General features: G+C 46.4%; 1 protein-coding gene across 2 annotated transcripts in view; it reads right to left on the bottom strand.

Moving 5' to 3' along the window:
- Positions 1-118: 118 nt before the first annotated feature.
- Positions 119-25,569, bottom strand: part of GTF3C1 (general transcription factor IIIC subunit 1) — a 48,730-nt gene continuing 23,279 nt past the window's right edge. For both annotated transcript variants that reach the window (XM_064153094.1, XM_064153095.1), the window contains exons 18-37: positions 24,939-25,035; positions 23,184-23,361; positions 21,772-21,907; positions 21,069-21,204; positions 19,128-19,209; positions 18,312-18,497; positions 17,534-17,691; positions 16,671-16,813; positions 14,809-14,890; positions 13,612-13,724; positions 12,433-12,495; positions 11,919-12,012; positions 10,823-10,995; positions 9,737-10,021; positions 8,101-8,354; positions 5,990-6,273; positions 4,846-5,488; positions 3,371-3,410; positions 1,915-2,107; positions 119-482 (exon numbers count right to left, since the gene is read on the bottom strand). In XM_064153094.1, coding sequence (XP_064009164.1) covers positions 261-482; positions 1,915-2,107; positions 3,371-3,410; positions 4,846-5,488; positions 5,990-6,273; positions 8,101-8,354; positions 9,737-10,021; positions 10,823-10,995; positions 11,919-12,012; positions 12,433-12,495; positions 13,612-13,724; positions 14,809-14,890; positions 16,671-16,813; positions 17,534-17,691; positions 18,312-18,497; positions 19,128-19,209; positions 21,069-21,204; positions 21,772-21,907; positions 23,184-23,361; positions 24,939-25,035 — 3,562 coding nt within the window. In that variant the 3' untranslated portion in view covers positions 119-260. The remainder of the gene's footprint in view (positions 483-1,914; positions 2,108-3,370; positions 3,411-4,845; positions 5,489-5,989; positions 6,274-8,100; positions 8,355-9,736; positions 10,022-10,822; positions 10,996-11,918; positions 12,013-12,432; positions 12,496-13,611; positions 13,725-14,808; positions 14,891-16,670; positions 16,814-17,533; positions 17,692-18,311; positions 18,498-19,127; positions 19,210-21,068; positions 21,205-21,771; positions 21,908-23,183; positions 23,362-24,938; positions 25,036-25,569) is intronic.

Genomic DNA, 25,569 nt, shown 5'->3' with positions numbered 1-25,569 from the left:
GGGAGGAAAAGCAAAAGGAAAAGGTACCTTTACTGTGACCTGTGAATACTTTGTAAGATAAAGCAGAAGTTATGAACTATGTGCAATTATTGGTAAATACTTCATGTGGGATCAAACATTACCTGTGTCTGAACATGATGCTTTATTCTCAGCATAAATACATGTAGACGTAAAAAGGACAAATAACTTATCAAAAACATGATGGAGCACAAACATTTGATCTGTCCCAACCCAGTTTGTATGGCTCAGCTTTACCTCCTTCACACAGGGATAACCTGCACCCATTTATTCCAGTTCACTTCAGAGGGGAACACTCTCCCGAGCCTGAGAGTGCAGTCAATGGTGGGTTCGAAGTACACAGTTGGGGTTTCACTCAGTTTGGGGTCACTGAGCTGTTCTTTCAGAGCTGGCTGAGAAAAGAGCGACACTGGGGATGGCTTTTTCATGTAGAACCGTCTGATGCAACCCAGAGTCTCCAGCCCCTGCAGGGAAATTCACAGAATTTAGTCTTGAGTAGTTGTGGTAATAAACCCCCACACTCAGCACTGTCCTAGAAATGCTGGAAGTGGCTTCACCTCACCCCCACAGAAGTCTGTGGAGATGACAAAGATTCCAGCACAACAAAGTTCACACAGCTGGACAGATGCTCATGTGCAACTTTCGGCACACAGGTTGACATTTGGCTGCTGACACAACATGTGCTGAACAGCGGATCTCAAAGTTTAGGACTGGCTAGCAAGGATTTAAGGCTGGTAAAGAAGTAAACCCCAGAGCTGTGGCTCAGAAGGGGTTAGCAGCTGTTCATGCAGCAATGCCCAGCAAGATATTGTATGTGCTTTGTTTGCTAAAAACAGCTGGTGTGCAGTCAGTCATCTTACACAGTTACTAACACTGGTAGATTACACATCTAAGCTCTGCCTCTGGTTTCAAACCCAGTTCTTACCACGTTTATTGGCAGGGAAGTTAGATCCCAGTTCTCCAGGCTGTAAAATGTACAGAGAACTGCCTGAGTTTGTGTCTTTGCATCACAACTGCCTAGGAATCTGTGCTGCTGTCCCACAGTGCACATCCCACCCCTAAACTGTCCCCTGTGCCCAGCCAGCCTCTGGACAGTGTCGCTGTGGCACAGGACAGGCAGATGAGCTGTGCTGGAACACCCAGGCACAGGATGGATGCTCAACAGCTGGCACTGCTACCACGATGTAGGCTTTGGACGGCCATCAGCCACGTGAATGCTGGAATGCTGACTTTCAGCAGCAGTAAGGGAAGCCAGACTTCAGGGCAGGACCGAACTATTTCTGCTGTCATAAATATTGTGAATCTTTGCAGGAAGAAAGAAAAAAAAAGGAAATCAAGGTTTCATTTGCAGTAGTGACAATCAAACTTCAATATGGAGGGGAAAAACCCCAGGAGATCCAAATCTTGTGGCCATGTGTTGTTTCACAGTGCAGGGTGTGTGGCTGTAGGCAGGCTGGCAAGACAGGAGGTTTATTGTCTAGCATAGACACATTTCAAGCTGTTCTTGTATCACAGAACCCATATGTGGAAGGCACATACGGTAAAAAACTAAGATAAATTCCCTGGTGATTAACACTGCATTGAACAACCCAGCTTAATACTTCACAGTGCTAAGCCATCCTCCATAACCAAGTCTAATTTCAGCTGCTTGTACATCCAGTTCAGAAGCAAGCTCACAATTTACAACCAGTAGTTGTAATTTCAAGGATGAATAAAGTGGGCCCCCCGCCCTCTCTCACTGAGCAGGGACTCGCTCCAGCTCTGGTTAATTTACACTAAAGGGAGGTTGTTTTCTATGGTTCATCCAGTTCTCTGGGATCTGCAGCAAAGCAGCTGCTGCCTTACCTGTGGGAGCTGAAGAAGCAAAGCTGACACAGCTGGTGGTGACTCACATACCTGCAGGATCTCCAGGACGGCCACGGGCTGCAACACCCCCAGGTAGTGCTGCAGCAGCAGGTCCTCGGTGAGGCCTGGCTTTGTCATGATGTGGTAGAGCACAGCCTCCATCATCCCCTTGCACACAGGCTTGTTGAGGTTCCCGTCCACGATCCGCCATGGCCTCCCAATGAAGCAGACGTTCTCCCAGGCCCTGCAAGGACAACTGAAGTTCAGCTTTGTCAGGAGCTATTCCTCTAGCTGGTCTTCCCATCAGCAGCATCAGCATTTCTGCATAACACCCACCCCTTTGCTCATCAGCCAGGTGTCAGTTCTGCAGCTGCTCTCAGCAGGATGATGCTAACCTGCTGAACAGTTCCACAGACCACACCAGGTCTTCACCATTCCAGGAGCACTCACAGCACCATGATACCACCCAGCAGTTACCACAACTTTTGATGAGCAGGGAAGTTTTCATAGTATGACAGAATGCCAGCTTGGGAGGGACCCCAAGGATATCTGGTCCTAGTAAAGTTGAAATGAGCTGGCCCAGCACCCTGTCAAGCTGAGTCTCGTCCTCTGATACCTTCCAAAAGTTATCCCCAACCTGCTTCAGTCTGCAACACACAGCACCAGTGCCCAGACAGGGAAGAAATTCCTTCTTTATTAGCATTCTGGAGTCCAAAGACAGACCCTGCAGGGAAGCTCTAATTTCCATCCTGCAGTTTCTCCAAGCTTTTCCTGGGTACCAGTGGAATGTGAGACTTTCTAGCACTAGATTGTGAAACAAACCAAGTTTTGTTGCTCTGATGGTTGAAGCTCTTTGGTTTTGGGAAGAAAATGTGTATCAAGAGAAATGTTTTCAGCAAGCATAGGAGTATGAGTAACATTAACAAGAGAAAGGGAGTACAATGTGGGTAGTGTCCATTGTCAGTGCTTTGCTGCTCAGCACAGCATGAAAATTTGGTCTCCAAATAATTCTCTTCCCAATGTTATAGAATCATAGAATTGAATCATGGAACTGTTTGAGTTGGAAAAGCCCTCAAAGGTCATCCAGTCCAACTATCAACCCAATGCCACTGTGGCCATCAAACCATGTCCCCAGGTGTGTTAGGGCCACAGGTTTCTTGAACACCTCCAGGGATGGGGACTCCACCACCTCCCTGGGCAGCCTGTTCCTAATCCCTGACCACTCTTGCAGCAAAGAAATTTTTCCTCCGTTCCAACCTAACCCTCCCTTGGCACAATTTCAGGTCATTTCTGCTCCTTCTATCATCAGAGACTAGGGAGAAGAGACCAAGCCCCCACCTCACACCAACCTCCTCTCAGGGAGCTGTAGAGAACAATGAGGTCTCCCCTCATCCTCCTCAGACTAACCAACCCCAGCTCCCTCAGCTGCTCCCCACCAGCCCTGTTCTCTAAATGTCTCTTATGCTGGTAGTGGTGTTCAGTTATTCTGCAGCCGTCTGTCACTCACCGGTCCCTGTCTGCCTGGGGTACATCTGTCATACAACTTCCTGCAAAGAAAAGAAGACAGAGGTTTTAATTAACCCAATTAACCCAAACTCTTTATCTAGTGGAAGGAAAGTAAAAGGTGGCTGAGCTTATGGTAGAAAACACAAGCAAACCATGCCACATGTTGTCCTCAGCTGCACAGGGGCTCTGATCTCCCTTTGCCTGCACACACCCTTTCGTCCCACACCTGTCTACTCCACCTACACTTCTTGTGGTTTCATTGCCAAATCACAGCAACAAGTTGTATTCCTAGAAGCCCGAGGAGGTGGCTGAGCCGGAGGCAGCCGTCTGTACTGACAGAACAGAATCTCACACAGAGCCCTGCAGGGTCACCACTCTCAAGCACTCCCTTAGGTTTCATTTAGTGCTTCTGGTGATCATAGGGCAGCTAAGCAGAAGTCTGAGAAGCTGCAGCCTTCAGGATGGAAACTGAACCTTTCAGCTGTCTCTGCAGCTTCCTTCATGCATTATGTCACAGGCTTTAAGTACACAATTACTTCATGTGGGTATTTCTGCCACACCCAGCAGCCAGCAGCTTTGGCCAAAGTCTACATAACCCCTTCAGCAGCAAGAACAAAAAGATCTCCACTTGATAACACAATCATTTTTAACTCCAGTGCCACAAACAAGCAGAGGAAGTTCAGTGCAAACAGCAGCATCACGTTCAGCAGTGCTGAGGTCTGTGCTGTGCAGAGCCCTGAGTATTTCCCACTGAACAATGCCAGGCTCTTGAGGTGCTGCAGGGATCAGGCTGCACTGACACGAGGCAGCTCTGCCCGCGGGTGATGGTCTTGGCAAAATATCCCTCCAGCAGTTAGCTGGTGATTCAACCTGAAATCGGAGCTGATAGAAACAAACCCAAATCCCCAACAACCTACTTAAAGGAAAGCTTGGCAAGAGCTACCAGCTATTAAAAGAGAAAACTGGCAGTAAAAGGGAAATGAAAATGAAGGCAAATTGGGTTACAAACGAGGCTATTAATCTTCTCACTGGCATGTGCCTCTTTCTGGGGCATGGCTCAATGACCTCACAGCTTCAGTCACAGGCACTCCAGTGAACTGTACACCAGCAGCACTGGGTTTTCTAGGTTTAGAGTGCTCTAGCCTTTGGACTGAAGCCAGGGTGAGAAACTGCAGAGCCAAGTTTGTTTCTGCAGATGAGTAAGACATGGAGAGAAGTTTCTAAGGCAAACACGCTGCTGCATTAGTCATGAACATTCCAAGCAGCAGGCATAGGAAGGAATCTTTGATGTATGTGAAACCTTCGAGACCTTCCAGCTCAAGTAGTGTTATGGCACTTGGTCTGTGAGAGATGACAGCCTCTCTCTCTGGTACAGATTCATAAAGAATCTAACATTTGCTTATGGAATAGAGCTCTCTGTTTGGGATCAGCTGTGGATGAGCCAGGCTCTATTTCTTGGGCAGTGCTCCTACATACCTTTAGAGACCCCTGGGCTCTCCTGTAAGAAGGAAAGCTCATCCTCCTGCTCGCTGGCTGACTGCTCCAGGCAAGGGGTCTGCTGCTTGCACTCAGTGCTGAGCTCATCATTCTCCACTTCAAGTTCTTTTTCCTCAGAAGCTTCTTCTTGTTCCTTGTAAGTGTCCACCTTGGCAGCATCTGGAGGACACGCTGGCAGTTCATCTCCATGTCCTGCCTGCCCCCTTTCTTCATCCACAGCTGAAGGTTCCTTCATTGTAACAGGATCACTAACATCTGCATCAAAGTTATTTTCATCTGCACCCTTCAAACCGCCCTGTGAACCCTGGCAGAGCTGACTGCCGTCTTGGAGGACCTCATTTTGAGTCCTGCATCTCTTCCTTGGAGGTTCTTCATTGACAGACTCCATGTCTTTTCCCAGCTGCTCCTCCTCTCTGGACCATTCCTCTCCTTTTGTTGGTTCTGATGGCAGGCAATCCTGTTGTACATCTAGGATAGTGGTGTCTGCATCCTGCTGATCAGAGTCTTCTGCTTTATTCTTCAGACACACTGAATGTAGTAGCCACGGCTTGGCAAAAACTATGGCAACCAGTCTGACAGCATGGCCTCCTACTTCTAAAACCTGCTGCATTTCAACAAGGTCCTATAAAACAGAACAAAAATAACTCCCACAAAAATTGTCTCCGGAGCTTTCACTGGAAAATGTCAGTTTAAACAAATAGCAGCAGTAAAGGAAAAGGAAGATCTCAGGAGAACATCAGGTTTTCTCTCCTGCTGCACTGGAGCTGAAAAGATGTTTTACCCCTTAAGCTTCTCTGAACTAACAACACAAGCATTTCTGTTCAGCCTCAGTGAAGTTAAAATGTAACCTGGAAAGAGCATTCTGCTTCCAAAAGGTGAATGCTGGAACTTCTATGTCTCTGGAACAGTCCACTCCTATCTTTGACTAAGTGCTGCTTTCATTTTTGGCCTCCCCACCACAGAGATGAGATCGCTCTCATGTATTGGTTTGTGATCTCTTGCCTCACAGTAACAGTTTTGCTCAACTTATATTTGCTTCCTACAGCCTACAGGATCATCCTGTTCAAGAGAATACTGAGCACATAAACAGTACTGTAGAAAAAGCAGCTGGCTGCACACCCACCTGAAGGTACTGCTGCAAGCTCCTGCTGCGTTCAGCTTCCACCTCTTCATAGCTGCAGAAGCGTTTGCTCAGCTCAGCTTTGCAAATCCCAAAGTGGGAGGTGGCCTCGATTGCAGCACGGATCTCCAGCACAGCAGCCACATCCCCGGGGCTGTAGCTGTAGCCTTCTCTGCACTCCTCAAGAAACCTTTCAACCTCGTAATTTTCCTCTTGGACTTTTATCAGCCTGGTGAAACATTCAGGGAGGCAGGAGACTCCCACAGCCATATCAAGCAGAGAAGAAACTGCAGAGCAAAGAAAACCCAAGTGTATAAAGTGAGAAGCAGTTGTTACTGTGTGATAGACTCCAGAAAGAGAACTGTTCTGAGACAGATTAGAGACATTCTAGACTATTCCAATTACAGAACTCACACTTTCCCATCTTTATTGCTGCAGTTTCATCTCTCTGCCTTACGTATTTGTTTCTGAAAGGATCCACAGAGGAAGAGCAAGATGATTTGCAAGGGTGACCCTCCTAACACAGTGAGGCACTGCTGAAAGACAGCACAGATTAGCTGGTATTTTAACATTGGGTTGGCAAGCTTAGATCTGAGCCAAAGGGAATCCTCTCCTTTCTCCTGGAAGTCTTAAGACCAAGTGACCAGGACAAGGAAATACTATGGAGGCTCTGTCAATCAAAACTGGAAAGCAGCTGATCCATGGCAGAAACTTGTTGGCCAAATCTGGTATCAACTCCAAGCTCCAACACCTCACTTTAGCAGTATGAGAAAGCATTTGTGTTTGGGTCCTTCACTGCACAAACCTCTCCCCCACTGCACAGAGTACCCAGAAGCTGAAGCAGCATAACACCTTCTCCAGGCCTGGGTGAGCAGAGGGCAGCTGTGGCACTGTTCCTATCTGCTCCTCACCTGCTTATCTGCAGCTGTCTTTATGTCCTGCCTGGTGGAACATTCACATGGCTGTCAAAGGAGTGCAGCTGCCCAGTCAGAATGAGAACAACTCTATGGAGCTGTCAGCTCAGTAGGCCTGGAGGCAGAGACAGGACAAAGAATGTCCACTTGACTTCTGCCCCAACAGCAGCAAGAGTGGGCAGAGACAGCACCAGCTGAAGAGCTGAACAGCTAAAAGGCCTTCCTGGCTAAATGGAATCACAGAATGGTTTGGGTTGGAAGGGACCTCCAAAGGTCATCTCGACCAACTCCCCTGCAGTAAGCAGGCACGTGCTCCACCAGAGCAGGTTGCTCAGAGCCTTGTCAAACCTGACTTGAACATCTACAAGAATGGGACCTCAACTATCTTCCCAGGCAACCTATTCCAGTGTTCCATTACCCTCATGGTAAAGAGCTTCCTCCTGATGTCCAACCTAGATTTCCTCTTCTGTCATTTCAAACCATTGCCTCTCATGCTGTCACTGCAGGCCTTTGGAAACAGTCCCTCTCCAGCCTTCTTGTAGGCCCACTTCAGGTGCTGGAAAGCCACTATTAGGTCTCCCTGGAATCTTCTCTTCTCCAGGCTGAACATCCACAGCTCCCTCAGCCTGTTTTTGTAGGAGAGGTGCTCCAGCCCCTTGAAAGTAAGATGCTCTCTAAGGGGGAGTGCTGATCAAACACAAATATTCAAGCTGTAATTATTACCAACATGTTTCATTTAGTCCAGAGATTGGACATCACTATTTCAGGCACTCAGGCTTGATGATCTTAAAGGTCTTTTCCAACCACAACAATTCTCTGATTCTTAGTGTAAATTCTCTGTAAGATTTTCTTTTCCCTTAACAGAGGAGAAAGCTTGAGGGTGATATAATACGGTCTTTAAAGTTGCAGGAAGGAGTGAAAAACTTCCTGGAGAAGGGATAACAGAGCAGAGGCCAGACTTTCTCTTGAGATTAATAGTTTCAGACAGCAAAATATACAGGCAGGGAGTTGTTGCTAACAAAAAGTGCCTCTGTAAGTCAAGCATCTGTTTGCTTTTGGTTGGGAGAGAAAGCAGAACAAGGCAAACTGCACCTGCAATGAACAAAGAAGGTTCCCATGCAGAGGCTTTGTCCAGAGCAGCTCCTCAGCTGATGAGTACCCTGCCTTTTGTCCTGAAAGTTAGGCCAAAGAGGAACTAACCTGGAGAGCTGAGTCTTCCCGGCAGTGGCGCTGAGCGTAGCTTCACCTTCACCTGGCAGGCATTGACCACGATGTTGTCGCTGGGGCTGAGGTTGCGTGTGCTGACGATCCCGGGGGCGTAGTAGCCTCTCATTAGCAAGTAATTGGTGTGAGACGCTTGCCGAGCTTTCACTTCTATTCTCCTTTTGCCTCCAGAGCCATCATCTAAGTCATCGTCGTCCTCATCGTCGTCCTCAAGTCCCTCTTTCCCCAAGCTGCGGCAAACGGAGGTGTTTGGTTGGTTTGTTAAGCTTTATTTGCCAAAATAAGAAAGTGACTCATTGCAGTGAGCAGAGCAAGGACAGGAGATCCTCTGCAGCCTGCTCTTCAGTCAGCAACAGCTGTGGCTATGTCCACAGCAGTGTGATTTGAAGTGCTGACAGCAAGCAACTACAGGAAGGAGAATACACTAAGGATCCCTGGAAAAGGAAACTCGCTGTGTTGAAATTAAACCCAAATGCCCAAGTGTAAAGTGATGGACCTCAGCAGTCTCTTCAGGGAGATGGTTGAATCCCCATCCCTGGAGATGATTATGAAGAGGCAGAGATGTGGTGCTGGGCAATGTGGTTTAGCACCAGCCTTGGTAGTTAGAGACTGGTTGGACTCGATGACCTGAAAGGTCTTCACTCTGAGGGAACATCTGGCAGAGCACAAAGACTGAGACCAGAGGAGATGCTGCAGTGTAGGGCACGCTTTTTTTATGGGAGAAAAGAATTAGTCACAGGCTCTGCACCGGGGGATTCAGCTTCCCTGTTTTGCTGTTTGGGCTGTACTGACAGGTACATCACCTCCATAACTTGACATCATTGGCACAGACCTGTCAGCAACAGCATGGCAGTTGGTTTTTGACATCACAGTCGAGTGCGGAGGAAAACGAGAGAAGCAAAGCTGGGTAACTTGAATTACTATACCAAAAGCCAAGCAAAGGGATGGAGGCTGCCGATTTGAAAGGGCAGCATATTGTGGGAGGAGGACCAGGATAACAATCATCCAATAAGTAATAAGCTGCTCTAAAGTGAAAGGGAACAAAGTGTTTTCCATGTGTGTAGACAACAGGAAACTACAGCAAGAGCAAACACATAATGATTGTTAGGGTAACTGTTGACAGGATTAGAATGCCTGGGGGGAGCGAGCGTCAATTTCAGTGCTAGGCAATTACTGGAGGCTTAAAAACAAATCGAAGAGGAGACAATACACAGAGGCAGCAGTGTGGAGACAGGCTTCACTGCTAAAGCTGAAACCTTGCTGCTAATCCTTCTCAGACTCTGCCTTGGTGAGAATGCTCACCTAGCCACACTGCTCCCTTCCGCTCCAGCTCTGATGGCAGCAATGCCTGGCAATTTAAATGTCACACATCAAAACAAACACAGTCCAAGGCTGTGACAGTCTGCACTGAAGTGCCATTAAGTCTTCAGAATGCTCCCTGAGAAATTGAACCACATTACAGTCAAACATACCACAATACAGGACTTGGGTGATCCTGAAGGTCTTTTCCAACCTGAATGTTTCTGTGACAGTGGTGCAAGTGCCAGTGTCCGTCCAATTTCCTTCAAGTTCCCCCCAGGCTGCATTTGCTACCAGAAATAACAGTGGTTACCTTTTAATGACTTCATTTTCCACCATAGTGCTGTCCACCACAACTATCTGCTCTGGAATCCTCACACTGACAGACACAAGTCCCAGGGAGAAGAGGGAAAGCATCGCTGCACACTGGCCACCAGGTCCATCCATGGGGAATGCAATCATGTCCTCTGATGCCTTGTTTTCTTGATCTTTAAAGGAGAAGCTGTCTGGCTGGTCTGATTTTTCAACATCCTTGAGCTTCTCAAGGAACTGAAAGGACTCTGTACAAATGGTGCTGGGAAACCGCCACGTGAACACTCTGGACAAAAAGACAAAACACAGAGAAGCACAAAAGTTTCACAACCTGTTTTTACTGCAGACAGATTTTAGACCCTTGGTAGCACAAAGCAGGCAAGCAGTGAGCTAGTGACCAAGTACCTTCTGCACCTGCTTTCCCAGTCCTTTTAGTAGCTGCAGAACATGAGGTACTTGTGCACCATGTAAAGGTTAGGTACTATATGGCAAACACAAAGCAAAGCAGTCACCTTCTGCTTGAGCACTGAATGACATTTACAGTTCAGCTTTCCTCCCCCACCTCTGATAGAGTGCAGCATAAAGTCACTGGAGAGCAGAAGCAAGCAAGCAACCACCAGCATGACAAGAGTGGTAAAAAAAACAAATATATTTCCACCACCTCTAGAACTTCAGTGCTCCCTCTCCTCTCTTCTGCATATGTCCTTGTAAAGGCTTGTCCAGCAATCTCAGCCCCGCACCCTAACTGCGTCGAGGACTAACAGAGATGTTGCCTTCATAGAATCATTGAATGGTTTGGGTTGGAAGGGACATCCAAAGCTCATCCAGTCCAACTCCCCCTGCAGTCAGCAGGAGCACCCTCGGCTAGATAGGTTGCCCAGAGACTTGTTGAGCCTCACCTTGAGTATCTCCAGAGATGGGGCCTCAACTACCACTCTGGGAAACCTGTTGCAGTGTTTCATTACCTTCCTAGGAAAGAACATCTGCCCTGGTGTTCTTTGCTCTAAACAATTCATGTGTATTCTTTCCTCCACACCAAGACTCTTTGATTTGCTCGAACACAGAGAATGGCCTTTGTGACACCCACCTGTAGTAACTCTGAGAGAGCTGATAGGACATGGGCACAAAGGGCAAAGCCCTACTCTTCTTGGGACCCAGCGTGTGGCTGACTCGCCGGCGGTTGACCAAGCTCCTCTTCTGGCACTCCAGGAAGGCCTTCAGGAGAACATCATCCTGGTACTCCTGGTACAGACGGAAGGTCTGCAGAAACACACACCCCCAGTTGAAAGGAAAAGGCAGTTAGCTCTGGAATCCACTGCCAGACTCAGCAGCTTGAGGTTCACCTTCACTAAGTGAAGATGGAGCTCCTGGCCAGAGTGGAAACGATGCACACTGACATTTACTGCATGACGCAGTTGGAGGCCTTTTGCAGGCCTCCAGGCTGTCCACAGTGAATGCCAATTAAATTAACTACCTACTAGAGAACACTTGATGTTCAGAACGGCTCCCTCTAGAATGATACCTGGAAAATGCTGCAACACATTTTGGTTGATTCTTCCTATCATTTTAGAGTCTGTGAGCTTGGCTTTCTAGGATCCACTCCTGTCTGCTGAGGAGATAAACTCCCTTTGAACTTTTATCTTTAAATAAAGATGATGTATTTTTGTGGTCCAACACTGAAGAAGAGACTCCCCAACACCCAGTGTCAGCTGGATATTAGGATTGCCTTTATGGTATTTCTTCTAGAGCATCATTCCAGCTGCTCAATTGGGCACTAAATTGTGTCTGACACAGTGGGAAGGATGTGGAGTTTATTTCATAAGGCTTTTGGGGTCTGCTTCAGCCTCACGTCTTGCAATCTCCTCCTCAGAGAGGACAGCCACATACTGAAAAGCTGTCAAGAATACAGAATTTCCTAAAGGCAGAAAGGAACAACTCCTACAGAAAGGATACAAATCTAAGTTTCTGTGTTTCCTCCATTTGAAAAAGGCATATGTCAAGGTAGGAACGAGAATCTTTTCAGGATTGTATGACCATGTGTAGGCATGGTGTTGAGAGACATGGTTTGGTGGTGGACTAGGCAGTGTTAGGTTGATGGTTGGACTCAATGATTTTAAAGGTCTTTTCTGAGCTGAATAATTCTGTGATTCTATAATCAGTAAAATTTGGTCCAGGTTCTGTACCTGAAATGATTGGCAAGATATCATCTGGTTATCTGAGAGTGCCAGTGTGCTCTGAATCAGATTCTGGAGCACTAGGAAATGGATATCATAGACACTGCAAGAAAAAAGAAGAAAAGAGTTACTAGTTCATAGAGATTCTTGAGCATGAGGTACCAAACTATTGAGCCAGCACAAAAGCATACAAATGTGCATCCAATCATACAGACTCCATCACCTGCCTCTAGAACTGAAGCATAAAGGCACGAGATCACTACAGATAAGGATCATTCACCTAAAAGGAGCCTGTCACATTTCCTCTGACTTTCCAGCCTGAATTTTTTGATCAGTCCAGGTAACTTGACACAAAACAAAAGTTCTCTGATAACATCTTCTCCTATGATACAGCACCCACACAGAAAACACACACTGTTGTCCTCAGGATGAAAACTGAATTAGAAGATTTTATGTATGACTTTCACAGCTGTGAGGGGTGCTGTAGCATTGCAGTGCCAACAGCAGTGCTACTGCTACTCACCTGTTCAGATTATCCTCCTTTGTGTGCTGATTTCTGTCTTCTCCAATGGCCAAGACTCGAAATCTAGTTAAGGGAAAGAAAAGGGAAAATACTGCAAGGAAAGTAACATTCTGTGATATAAGCCATGAAACCCAGGGGCTGACAAGTGCAACTGCTAACAAGGCAAGTGTTGAAACAGCACAGGGAGCTCTGCTCCAACAGCTCTCAGCACAAGTATCAAAAATTAAAAGACCTGTTCACATGAATCTTCCTCACTTCACTGACAAGGAGCCAGCACACAGCTGCACAGATTTACTGTTCTGTTGGACTCCCAGTTCCCATTGGTGACATCTCCACTGTAATGTGCAGCTCTTCCCAAAGTAAGAGACTCTACAAAGGTGATGAATTTGTCACCATGGCAAGGTTTGAAACCTAGGTTTTCACCTTTCTCTCCAAACGTTATTCACCACAAAGGCTTTGAGGGGCCTTGAGGCTGGAGAATGCTATACAAAGCTCAGCACAGCGCTTCTGTATCAGCAGCTTTGGCAGCACTGAGATAATCTAGCTGAGCAACCAGCTACAAACTGTGATGTAAAAGAGGGCCAGTGAAGCTGGAAAGCAATAAAAGGAAGCCTTCTACACCCAAGTACCAACAGCTCTGTCAGTAAAGCTGAGGATTTGACAATTCATGAAAAGCCAACATTGTGAATTTCTGGTTTGAAAGCCTTATTTAGAAAGATGAGAATGGTTTAAAATAAGCAAGCTTGTGTGGTTAACTTAAAGTCAGTTCTATGTATTTAGCAAGAATGGAGTTGAAGAAATGTTGGTTACTGTATTTACTGAAACTTCTATTGATTCTGAGAGCACAAATCACAGAATGTGCTTATTTGAAGTTGGAAGGGGCCTTAAAGATTATCCAGTTCTGACCTTCCCTGCCATGGGCAGGGACACCTCCCATTATCTCAGGTTGCTGCTGAAGGCCTTGAACACCTCCAGGCAAGGCACATCCACAACCTCCCCGAGCAACCTGCTCCTGTCTCCCCACCATCACTGGAATTTCTTCCTGATCTCCAGTCTTAAATCTGCCCTCTTCCAGCTCAAAGCCACTGCCTCTCAAATCATGCATAGCAGAGAAGACCTCTGCCCTCCTCTCACTGTCTCAGCTCATGTGCAGAGTCAGAAGCACCATCATCAGAATACCTGGCAAAGAGTTCCTGCAAGGTATCAGGAATCTCAAGATTAGGGTTCCCCAGGGTTGAACTGAATTTCTCTTTCAGTCGTTCCACAAACTCTTTAAACTCCTTTGCACAAACCTTAGGAAAGAAGAGACAGAAATGTTATCGACCTCAGTATCTTGAAGTGGAAAAAGACTCTCTACTCTTAAAAGCATTCGTGGAAAAATTCTAGTAGAAATAGCTGGGTTTGAATTAAAGTCAGGAACAGAACAACACATGAGAGCACAGAACTGCTCCGTGGAGGTTGTGTCTGCTGATTTACTGAACCAATTGTACTGAATTAACAGCCTCAGATCTCCTGCTAGAACTTAGTCTAAGCTTCTGCTAAGTCTTTGTTTCTCTTCGTATCCTTCAGAGGCTTTATTGTGTTCTCCATTAAGTCTGTAGCATCATGGCTTGGAGGACACCTGTTACCCAAGAGGAACAAGTTTCTCTTTGTGTCTCTCTGGAAACAAATCTTTACGTGCTTCCAAAGATAGATTTTGGGGATGGGGACACATTTCAGCAATGTCCCACCAGTGAACAACTACTCTGTTTGAACACAAACTACCAACAGAACTGGCTGGGGTTTTCTGACAGCAATATCAGTTGTCATCCCTGGATAAAACCCCAGAAAATCTTGCCATGAATGTCTCACTTCTGACAGTTTTGCATTCAAAATGGAATTGCTTGCACTGAAAGTGTAAACAACTTTTCAAGGTGAAGTTGTGCTTGATATAAGCCACAAAAAAGATGAAAAAGGAAAGAAAATCTTTTGACTGATCGAATCAGGGCAAGCTAAGACATTATTTCAACAAGGAACCAGAATTAGAGAACACAGGAAACTAAAATGTTTTATTGCTCAGATAACGAGGCTGAGGAGATGTTAAAAAAAAACCCAACAGTAAAATCAATGCATAGAGATGCTCAGTCAGGGATGTTTATAAACAAGCACAATGAAAACACAACATTTTAGTGGCCCAGAAGTGCTGTGCTGTGCCTTTGGGAAGCTGCCTGTGTCCACTTTACTCCCAAAGCAGCAATGCTGCTGCATTTTTATGCCAGTGCTATTTTTAAGGGTCCAGAAGAGAGAAGCTGTGAAATCACAGCAAGCAAAACAGAGCACTTAGGAATCCCAACAGCATGAAGCACTCTGTGACCTTTTAGAAGGCCTCCCTCTTACCTGGGGATCTTCATAATTGTTTTCTCTATTCATGAAATCTTCAGTGAGGGCTTTATCCTGGTAAACCTCAGCAAGGCAAACTCTACAACAGACACAAGTGAAGATATTCAACATAAATGAAGTTTTCCCCCTTCAATAAAATTTGATAGCACAAGGGTGGAAAAAAAGCCCCAGGAAAGAAGACAAAAACATTGAATTTCAGGAGAATTTAGCCTTCAGTGAAATGTAGTGGTTTAAGGCCGAATAGAATATTCTACTGAGAGAAATTGGTACTTTCCTGAAAGGTCAGTGCAGAATCTAACTAAATTGGATCACTGCTTGTAAAAGGATAATAATAATGATAAAGTATGTTTCATTCATTGGTTTGCTAAGAGGTAGAAAAAGCCAAAGTATAAACAATTCTTTCTTCTTTGCTCTTGGGCACTGGATCTGTTTGCTTCTCTCTCTAACCTTGACTAATCAGATAGCAGGTGAGCTTTGCTGGTTGTTTTTTATCTGAGGAGAGAGAGGGTGGCATTGGCCCCTTCTGGGCTTTCTTTGTCCAGAGGGGAAGATTTGGTTTCTGGATTATTTCTAAAGTGTATGTAATGGTAAATAGATTTTGTACATATGCTTGTAAATTTAGCTTTGCTGTAAATAGAGTTTTAGCTCACTTCCAAGCCATCTGAGCTGGTGGTGTGGCTTTTGAAGAGCCGACAGGATGAGACTCTTTCAAATGAACTGGGGAGAAATGCAGAATTGTATTTGGAAGGAAAGACACAAGGAAAAATCACAGTGCACATACAGGATACGTAGCGACCCCCTTGAACATTCCCCCAACCCAAAACTGATCTACAATCCCTGCTGCTCCAATCCTGCTCCCTCAGCACCTCTGCCACCCACAGACCCAAACAAAGCCTCTGGACGCCCCAGAGAGGTCCCCTCCTTACACGGATAAGTAGCTCCTGCAATACACGGCAGGCAAGAGGGAAAGGAAAGGAGGGAATGCTGGCCGTGCTGCCATCTTACAAAGAGATAGCAGAATTACGGGATTGCATTTGGTGGATAAGAAGCTCAATAGGAGCTGTGACTGTGCTCTTGTAGCCCAGAAAGCAAACCAGATCCTGGGCTGCATCAAGAGAAGTATGGGCAGCCTGGCAAGGGGAAGCAATCCTCCCCTCCTGCTTCACACTGGTGAGACCCCACCCAGAGTACTATGTCCAGCTCTGGAGCCCCTGTGACAAGAGGGATATGGAGATGCTGGAAGGTGTCCAGAAAAGGGCCACGAGGGTGCTCAGAGGGCTGGAGCTGCTCTGCTGTGAGGAGAGACTGAGGGAGTTGGGACTGTTCAGTCTGGAGAGGAGAAGACTCCGAGGTGACCTTATTGTGGCCTTTCAGCATCTTAAGGGGGGCTACAAAAAGTTGGGAAGGGACTTTTTAGGATGTCAGGTAGTGATAGGACTGAGGGGAATGGAACAAAGCTGGAAATGGGTAGATTCAGACTGGATGTTAGGAAGAAGTTCTTCACCATGAGAGTGGTGAGACCCTGGAACGGCTTGTCCACGGAGGTGGTTGAAGCCCCATCCCTAGAGGTGTTTAAGGCCAGGCTGGATGAAGGTCTGGACAGCCTGATCTAGTGTGAGGTGTCCCTGCCCATGGCAGGGGAGTTGGAACTGGATGATCCTTGTGGTCCCTTTCAACCCTGACTGATTCTATGAATAACAATTTACACTTTTCCTGTGTCCACCCCTAGACTCCTCTAGTCCCTAGAGGAGTTTTAACCCTATAGTTCCCACCTACAACAGCCAGTCTGGTAAATTTTAATTGGGAGGGGGGTGGAAGTCCCTAACCCACCACCACATGAAGAACAGACCCCTTCTTACTTATAATTGAGATAGGTCTGTGGGTTCCTGATGATGTAGCGAGCTCGTCGGCCAACCGAGTGAGAGGTTTTATCCAGGGACTCCTCAAAGCTGGCGTGCAGGATGTCCCGCACCACTTGCCACGGGACAAAGGGCCCTTTCACCTAGAAGAAGAAATGCCCCTGGAGTTCACTTCTGTCTCAGAAGCAGGGTAAATTCCTAGGAGTGCTGAGATATGCCCAGGTGGCCAAGAAGGCCAATGGCATTCTGGCTTGTATGAGGAATAGCATGGCCAGCAGGACCAGAGAAGTCCTTCTGCCCCTGTACTCAGTGCTGGTTAGGCCACACCTTGAGTACTGCATCCAGTTCTGGGCCTCTCCATTTAAGAAAGATGTTGGGGTGCTTGAACATGTCCAGAGAAGGGCAGCAAGGCTGGTGAGGGGGCTGGAGCACAGCCCTGTGAGGAGAGGCTGAGGGAGCTGGGGGTGTGCAGCCTGGAGAAGAGGAGGCTCAGGAGAGACCTCCTTGCTGTCTACAGCTACCTGAAAGGAGGCGGTAGCCAGGTGGGGCTGGTCTCTTCTGCCAGGCAACTAAGGACAGAACAAGAGGACACAGCCTCAAGTTGTGCCAGGGCAGGTTTAGGCTGGATGTTAGGATAAAGTTCTTCACGGCAAGAGTCATTTGCATTGGAATGGGCTGCCCGGGGAGGTGGTGGAATCACCATCCCTGGAGGTGTTTATGAGGAGGCTGGATGAGGCACTTAGTTAATTAGAAGGGTTAGGTGATAGGTTGGACTCGATGATCTCCAAGGTCTTTCCAACCTGGTTAATTCTGTGATTCTGTGTTCGGCTGCTAGGAGCTCTCTGGCAGGGGTCCGTGGGTACCTTTGCATTCAGCACATGGCTGGCGATGCGGCACAGCATCAGCAGGCTGTCCTCCTGCACTGTCCAGGTGACGCGCAGCCGAGTCATCCTCTGCAGCGCACTCTGGTCAGCTTCGTCGTGGTAGCGCAGCCTCTTGCTTTTTTCTACAGAGTCCTCTTCTAACAAATCCAGGGACAAAAGAAAAAGGACACTCAGCACTACCCACCCCGATTAATTCAAACTCTGTCACAGGTACTGTCAGCACCAGGTGGAGTTTGTAAGAGTGAGAGACAAAAGCACGGAAGGAAGTAGCAGTTTAGGAAGTAGAATACATTAGCTCCTCTCCAAGGAATGGGAAAACAAACACTTTGGTTATCAAGCTAACTGATCAGGAAAACTCTCCAAGCCTTTGGTTAGCAAGCTAACTGATCAGGAAAATTCTCCAAGCCTTTGGTTAACAAGCTAACTGATCCTGGAGAATCTATCACCAGCTATCAGAAGCTGCTGGTGAAGTGCACAAAGCTGATCTGGCACAGCCACAATTAGAATTCTTTTGCAGAGTGCAGTATTGCACTCAGGAGTCACACCCTGGGAGCAGCATGCTGTGGTTCTCCTCCAGAGCTAGAATACAGCTTCAGAACGTCAGAAACTCTTGGCTGAAGGAGGAAATCCAAAGAGCTGGCCAGGAAGTTTCCAAATCCCACACTGTGACAGTTACATCAGCTTCCCTAAAGCAGCTCCCTAAAGCAGCTCCCAGCAGGCCTGTACAACAAAAGGATGCTGCTCTTCAGTTACTTGCCTTTCTTCTTCTTCCTTGTCTTCTTCCCAGTATCTTTCCTGAGCCTTTTCCTCTTTTGGCTTTTTCCACCTCTCACACGTTTGGTTCGATCCTGGGTTGGTTCTTTAGTTATTTCAACGCATTCCTCTCTTTGGACAAGTGACTCAGATCCTACCTTTGCTTCTCCCAAAATATTAATTTTGTTACCTAAAACGACAGATATTACAGTGGAGCCTTGCAGCAACTGCATTCTCTAAGATTAAGGTATACAGAGCAAATGCCAAAGTTTCGGTCTGTTAAAAGACAGGAGCCCTCTCAGACTTGCCTTTTCTTAGTCCTATTGTTTCATGCCACTTTCACAGCAGCTCACAAAATAAAATCCCACGTACCTAAGGAACCATTGAGAAATTAGCAAGCCTAGTGCACAGTGCACAAACAAAGGAACTGAGATGAAGTTTTGTGTTCAGCCTGAACCATTTCCTCCTCCTCCTCCTCCTCCTCCTCCTCCTCCTCAATGCGAGGCTGTGCAATTGTAACAGTGCCCAGCTGTACAAAACACTCATCCCTCCTGGCTCTCTGCAAACTGCACATTAGAAATTACAAAGGACAGAAGTGATGGTTCTATAGCAAACTATTTACACATCTGGTTTACTGCTCCAGAAGTATCCTAAATCATTGCAATGAGACAGGAACAACCTGGGCCATCGGTTATCTATTTTACTGCCCCAGAAGCATCTCAGATTACTGTAAGGAGGCAGGCACAACCCACATCCTCCACACTGGGCTTGATAAAAGACAGTAACAGCTATAATAGAGTTGCAGACCCCAGCACCTTACCTCCAGTACTGAGTGGCAGGGGGTGTTTGGTTAGGAAGGTTTGGAGTCTCACCGTCAGTCCATTCTCAGAAACTGTGTTTTCCTACAACAAGACAGCTTTAAAACAGGTGATATGCAAAAGAAGGGCACTGGTTTTAACATCACTATGCACATCATCCCTCGAGGAGGATCAGAAATACATTTTCAGTGTAAAGTAAAACATCCCTGACTATAATGTGTTTGATTTTTCAAGTCTTTCTTTATTACTACCACAGCTTTAGAGCTGTTCTTAAATCATACTGCAATCACCGCAAGATTAGAAGGTTAGAACTACTTCTGTAGTTAAGGAGATTTTCTGAAGTCATCACTGGTAAAGAAATACTTGATTCTTTCTCTGCTACAGAGGCTGAGCAGAATTTCCTGTAGAATAGTCTTCTCAAAAACCATTTTACACTCCAAAGGAACTTTTTAAAAGCACAAAACCAGATTGCAGGCATAAACACTGATTGAGTACCTCCTACAACATATTCTATCCGTCTTAAACCTAAGACTAAACCGATTGCAAGGCAGTTCTGCCATTCTCAGCAAAGCCAGTTTATCTTGTATGGAATTAGATGGTGACCGAGGTTGGTTACAGCTGTAGAAAGGAAAGGCAAGATCGAAGAACTGCAGAAGGTCCTGTCCATGTCTAACAACCAAGTGACAGAATCACAGCATGTTAGGGACCTTGAAAGCTCATTCAGCCCAACCCCACTGCCAGAGCAGGATCACCTAGAGCAGATCACACAGGAACACACTCAGATGGGTTTTGGAACATCCTCAGAGAGGGAGACTCTACAATCAGAACATGAGATGGAATTCAGAGTGAAATGATCCTGCCTGAGGTAATCCCAAGCAGCTCTTGTTTAGACTGATAAGCTTTCATTTGACCACTACACAGGGTAGTGTAATTTAAGATATTTCTGTGGCAGTACCTGTTCAGTGCTTGGTCATGCTCAAAAAGCAAAGCAAATGTAAGGAATTCTTAGGAAAGGAGAGCAGCACTATGCAGCTATAAAAATCCCTGCCTGGCTACTGAATGCAGTGTGTGATTCTACTTTCACCTTAGAAAGGATATAGTAGAACTAGACCAGGTTAAAAAGAAGGCAACAAGAGCAGGTTCCCTGCTGGGCACAGCTAAGCAGTTTAGTAGCTGTCACTCTTTAAAAAAAGATGGTAATGGGAAACAGAAAGGATAATGAAGAATAATTTTTACAGCTTCCCTTAATACTGCAATTAGCAGAGCTTAAACCATCCAAAGAACATGGTGATACATGACAGGACTCTGAAACACAATGCTGCATGAGGTTGTGGACACTCAAGATTTACTTGTGTCCAAAAAAACAATTAGACTAATGCTAGAAGAAAAAGCAGCTCTGAAACATCACCCTCAAGTTTAGGATGTCCTTGAGCAGACTTCCAAGCAGCTGGAAGAAGGTTCTAAGGAAACATCACTATACATCTACCTTGCTTATCCAGCCCTCCCTACCAATATTTTCTTGGCAAACAGAGAGGCAGGACATCAGCCAGCACTGGCATGGCCATTCTCATTCACCTTTTTCTCACCCCTAGCTTCCCAGTAGTTAATTTTGTTATTTCCTTGTTCTAGACGTTTCACTCATCTGACAAAATCTCCACTTCAGAAAGGCACCACTAAGTAGTCTGAACTGCTCAGTATTTTTGCTTCAGTTGAATGCATTACCAAATTCAGTGCAGATAAAATTTACATCCAGTTCCTTCATTCAGTCAGCACTGAGATTTGCCACACCTGGCATTTATTTCTTTCCAGCGATGCAGAGCCTAACTGAGATGCATGACTGAGAAAGCAGGCAAGCAGCACCATTGTGCTACCAGTATCTCAACCTTAAGAATATTAAAGTTTGGAGCAGTCATTCCAGTATATCCATTCTAAGCAAGACTCACCTTCCTAGTCTTATTGATGATGTAGCTTGTCCAGATCCAGTTGCGTTTGAGATGCCCATAAAAGCTGGAATCCAGACCTGCAGCTCCTAACCCATCTCCAGGGATAGTTCCATCATCAACTACCTCCCGGCTGCCTCTAAGAGGAAGAGCAATCAAATGGACAGTGGTGATTTTGTAGGCAGTGCCTTCTGAGCTGCTCTTAGGCGAGTGTGTGCTATAAGCAGAACCCTTCCTTTGCACTCCCTATGTAGGGCTTAGAAAGAAAAAAAGATGCAGAAATGCTCCTTCCCTTAACCTGCTCTAGCAGCAGCATGGCAACACTGTTCCATGAAGTTTTCATCCCTGGTATTTAATGTTTGAGGACTGCACCCAGAGCAACTTAATTACTGTTAACTAAGTTCCAGTGGCTGTGTTAACCTCTGTCCTCAGCACTGTTCCTGCCACAGGCTAGGGAAGATACCTGCTCAGATAAGGAACTGTCTCAGGACAAGTGTAGGGAAAATCTTCCATAGAATTAAAAAGCAACCAGAGTTCTGCATTTGTTACCCTGACTATCAAGCACTGATCACTGCAGTGCACTACAGCTTGTTTAAGCACATACACAAGCTAGAGGCTGAACTGCACATGCCATTGAGTAGCAGCCTCAAACCCAGAAGTGGACTGCATAGTGTGGGCCAAAAGAGCAAGGATGAGAATGACCTACGTGGTGTACTCCAGCATTGCACACTTGCGTTCCAGGTTGTGTTTATCCACTGCTGACTCCTGTTCCATTTCCATGTCTATGGCAGTCTCCTCCTCTTGAAGATTGCTTCTCTTGGAACGAGGACAGCGAACAACCCCTGGACACACAAATGGTTTTGACTATCAGGGCAAGGAGACATCCACCCATTTTCAGTCCACTCTGCTATGGCAAACTACTGCTCCCAAACAGGAGCTCTTCTCAATAAATCCTGCTACAGAGGCTAATGGTGTTCCAGTTAACCTCCAGTACAAGGCACTAACTTGGCCAAAATTGTATTCAGGGCGAAGAATTGGGAGGCAGCAGCTGGCATGGATCACAGCCTCCCTGACACCCAAATCCGTAACCAACAGGGTGGCAGGTTGTGACTGTTGAAACACAATGTGAAGGTTTTGCACAGCCACCACTTCTATGCTGGAGGTCAGAGGAGTCATGAGATGGTTTTAGCGTGGCAAAACTCAAAGGCAAGAAGAGAATCCAATTTCTGCCTTACTGCTACTTTTTGGCTGCTCTTGCTATAAAGACAACAGGGCAGGCCAGGGTCTCTAGCAGGTGTCTGATCTACAGGCTCAGTATGAAGTTATATCTAGCAGACAACAATTTTGTTTTCCAGCTCAACATGGTGAATACTGAACTGGAACACAAGAAAGCTTCCATAAAGATGCAAACTGGTGAATTGGGAGGCTAGAAGTAACCATGGCCTGACCAGCCTGCGCAAGCTGCAGTTACAAACACAGCACCATTTGGCAGACAGGTAAGAAACCTTTTCACATAACTGCTTGAACACAAAAGTAAGACAAATTACAAAGAGATCCTTTTGCCTGGCAGACTGAAGTACAGAAATAGTGAACAGTGCTGTTTAGGGTTTCAGGAGGAAGATCTTATTTGCCATTTCTTTCTTATTCTGTGTTCTTCCAGTTGTATAACCCATTAAAACATGTAAAAGGCCCAAATAGAAAACTAAACTCCAAAACACCTTGGGTCCATAAACCTCAGCTTCCACTCCTAATCTAACTTGGGCTTAGCAACATCTTCCCAAGGAAAAGGGATCTCTGTTCAGCCCAGTAGAGAGCTGTGGTGAAAACGGGCTTGTAACTCTTTTCCAAAAGGCTCTTCAACAAGTGGATCGAAGAGGGCTATTAGCAGCTAATTTCCCACCTCTGACAGGACACCAATTCTTTTCCCTTAGCACTGCTCTGAAAAACTGGAAGTGTAGAGTTTTTCTTGGATCTCAGAATTCAGACAGACAGAACTTCCAGCTTTTTCTTCCTCTTGGATGCACCAGCCAAGGGAACAAAACAGAGCCTACCTCGAGTTTTAAGGCAGAAGGAGGAACTGTGGTGTGAACAGAATAGACTAAAGGCGATGGGGCATACCCAGAGGTGTGTTGAGGCAGACATACTGCAGGTCAAACCAGAAGTTCTCCACGTCCTGCATGGTGTTCAGAATGTACGAGCGCCTCTCAAACGGACGGCTGCTGTGAGCCAGGTTATAGTGAGGGTCACAGATGGTGGTGTCAACAATCACAGCATTTCTCTTCATGTACACAAAGACCTGTCAAACACACCACGTGTCAAGCTGCTGGGTGGAAACAGTTCAGACTGCCTAATGTGCAGGACACGACACCATCTAGTTCAGGACTGTTCAGCTTTTGCTCAATCTTTGCTATTTTGGGCCATGTTCTGCCAGAGGACACACCTATCCCCACCTTGCTGCACTGTAATCCCAAACTTCCCTTGCCAGGCACACAGAAAGCTCATTTCCAGACTTAGAGCAGTTTATTTCCCCCCTTGTGCACAGGATAATCCAAGTATCCACAGAGAGTGACTATTTCCTACAAGCTCTTACTCAGAATTTGAAGAGATGTGTGTGTGGCCTAATTATCTTTCCTCTCACAAACTCTCCAGTTGGGACTGCCTTCTCCTAGGCATCTGTCCCCTGTGTATAACAAGGTGTTGCTCAATCTAATGGTGTTACCCTGATCAGTGACTTTATTCTGTCAGATACCCAGGGCCTAACACCCTGATAGAAGGTGGCATGCTCATTGTTCATCACCTCAAACCTCCCCGACCATTACTGTGTGCAACATTCAGCATGGCACATTTCATAGAATCCTAGAATGGCTCAGGGTGGAAGGGATCTCAGAGATCATCTGCTCCAGCCCTGCCACCCACCATGGGCAGGGACAGCTCTCCACTGGACTCACCTGCTCAAGGCCTCATCCAACCTGGCCTTGAACACCTCCAGGGAGGAGGAAGCCACAATCTCCCTGGGCAGCCTGTTCCAGAGTCCCCACCCTTACACTGAAGAACTTCTTCCTAAGCTCCAGTCTAACCCTGCTCTGCCTCAGCTCCAAACCATTCCCCCTTTTTCTGTCTCTAGACAACCTCATGACAAGTCCCTCTATGGCCTTCCTGTAGGATCTCTTCAGGTACTGGAAAGCAGCTCTGAGGTCCCCCTGGAGTCTTCTTTTCTCCAGGCTGCACACCCCTTAGCTCCCTCAGCCTATTGTCACAGCAGAACTGCTCCAGCCCTTAGATCATCTTTGTGGCCTCTTCTACACTCACTTCACTAGCTCTGTGTCCTTATCCTGGAGAGGCCAGAACTGGGGCCAAGATTGGAGGTGAGGTCTCAATAGAGCAGAGTCAAGGGGCAGAATCCCCTCTCTTGCCTTGCTGCCCACACTGCTCTGGCTGCAGCCCAGCACACAGCTGCCTTTTGGGCTGCCTGAGGGCACTGCTGGCCCATGATGTTCTCACCAATCAACAACTCCAAGTTTTTTCCTTCAGAGCTACTTTCAATCCACTCTGCTCCCAGCATGGATTTGTGCCTGAGGTTGGCCCAACCCAGGTGCAGGACCTTGCACTTTGCCTTGCTGAACCTCATGCAGTTGGCACTGGCCCACTTCTCAAGCCTGTCAAGATCCTTCAGCAGTGTCTTTCCAGACGAGGAGGCAACAACTATGCACAACTTTCAGTGCCACCTAGATCTGGAGGTTGGCATGGAAATCTGAAACATCAGTATCGTACTAATGTAAAATTACAACAACCCCAAACCTTGCACTTGCTTCATTGGACAAGTATCATGCAGGTTAATGGCTACATTTATAACAGATATTTAGTAAAAATTACCTGGTCTTTGTCTTGAAACTTCTCTGTTGGCCCAAACTGTATCAGTCCCATGTAACATAACCTTTGAAGGTTTTCTACTACGGAGAAGATGTACCTCCTGCAACAACATCAGGAGCAGCACAGTTAGCACTCATGAAAACAGGAACAGTGGCAGCACAAAAGATGCCCTGTCTGCGCAGTAACCTGCAGCTGCAGCAAACCCTGAGTCAAGTGGTATTTTGTTGTTTGAACTGTCAGCCTATAGGAAATACAGAACTAGCCTCAAGCTCCAAATTCCCTTTCCTCAAATCAGAAACAGTACTTCATCTGAAAATTAACTGAAATTGTGTTACCAAAGGAAAAAGATTAACCAGAAATATCAAATGTAAACACGAATCAGACAAGGTCAGAGCACCAGGAGATCTGCAGACACTTCTGTGTTATGAAAAGAAGACCTGAGTAACAAAACAGGAGTGCTAAACACAGGCTGCTAAGTGCTCAGTAAGGCTGATAAGAAGCCTTTGCATGTGCACATGGAAGGAGTTACAGAGGGATCCTGGCAGTGAAGGTTATGTGGAATTACTGCTCCAAAAAACTGCTTTAAGTTACTTACAGCTTTGCCCATGCTGTGCACCTCCTTGGATGGCAACAC

This window comes from Pogoniulus pusillus, chromosome 13 (assembly GCF_015220805.1).
Source record: "Pogoniulus pusillus isolate bPogPus1 chromosome 13, bPogPus1.pri, whole genome shotgun sequence".
In the NCBI taxonomy this organism is placed as follows: domain Eukaryota; kingdom Metazoa; phylum Chordata; class Aves; order Piciformes; family Lybiidae; genus Pogoniulus; species Pogoniulus pusillus.
This window is presented reverse-complemented; position numbering and strand designations above follow the sequence as displayed.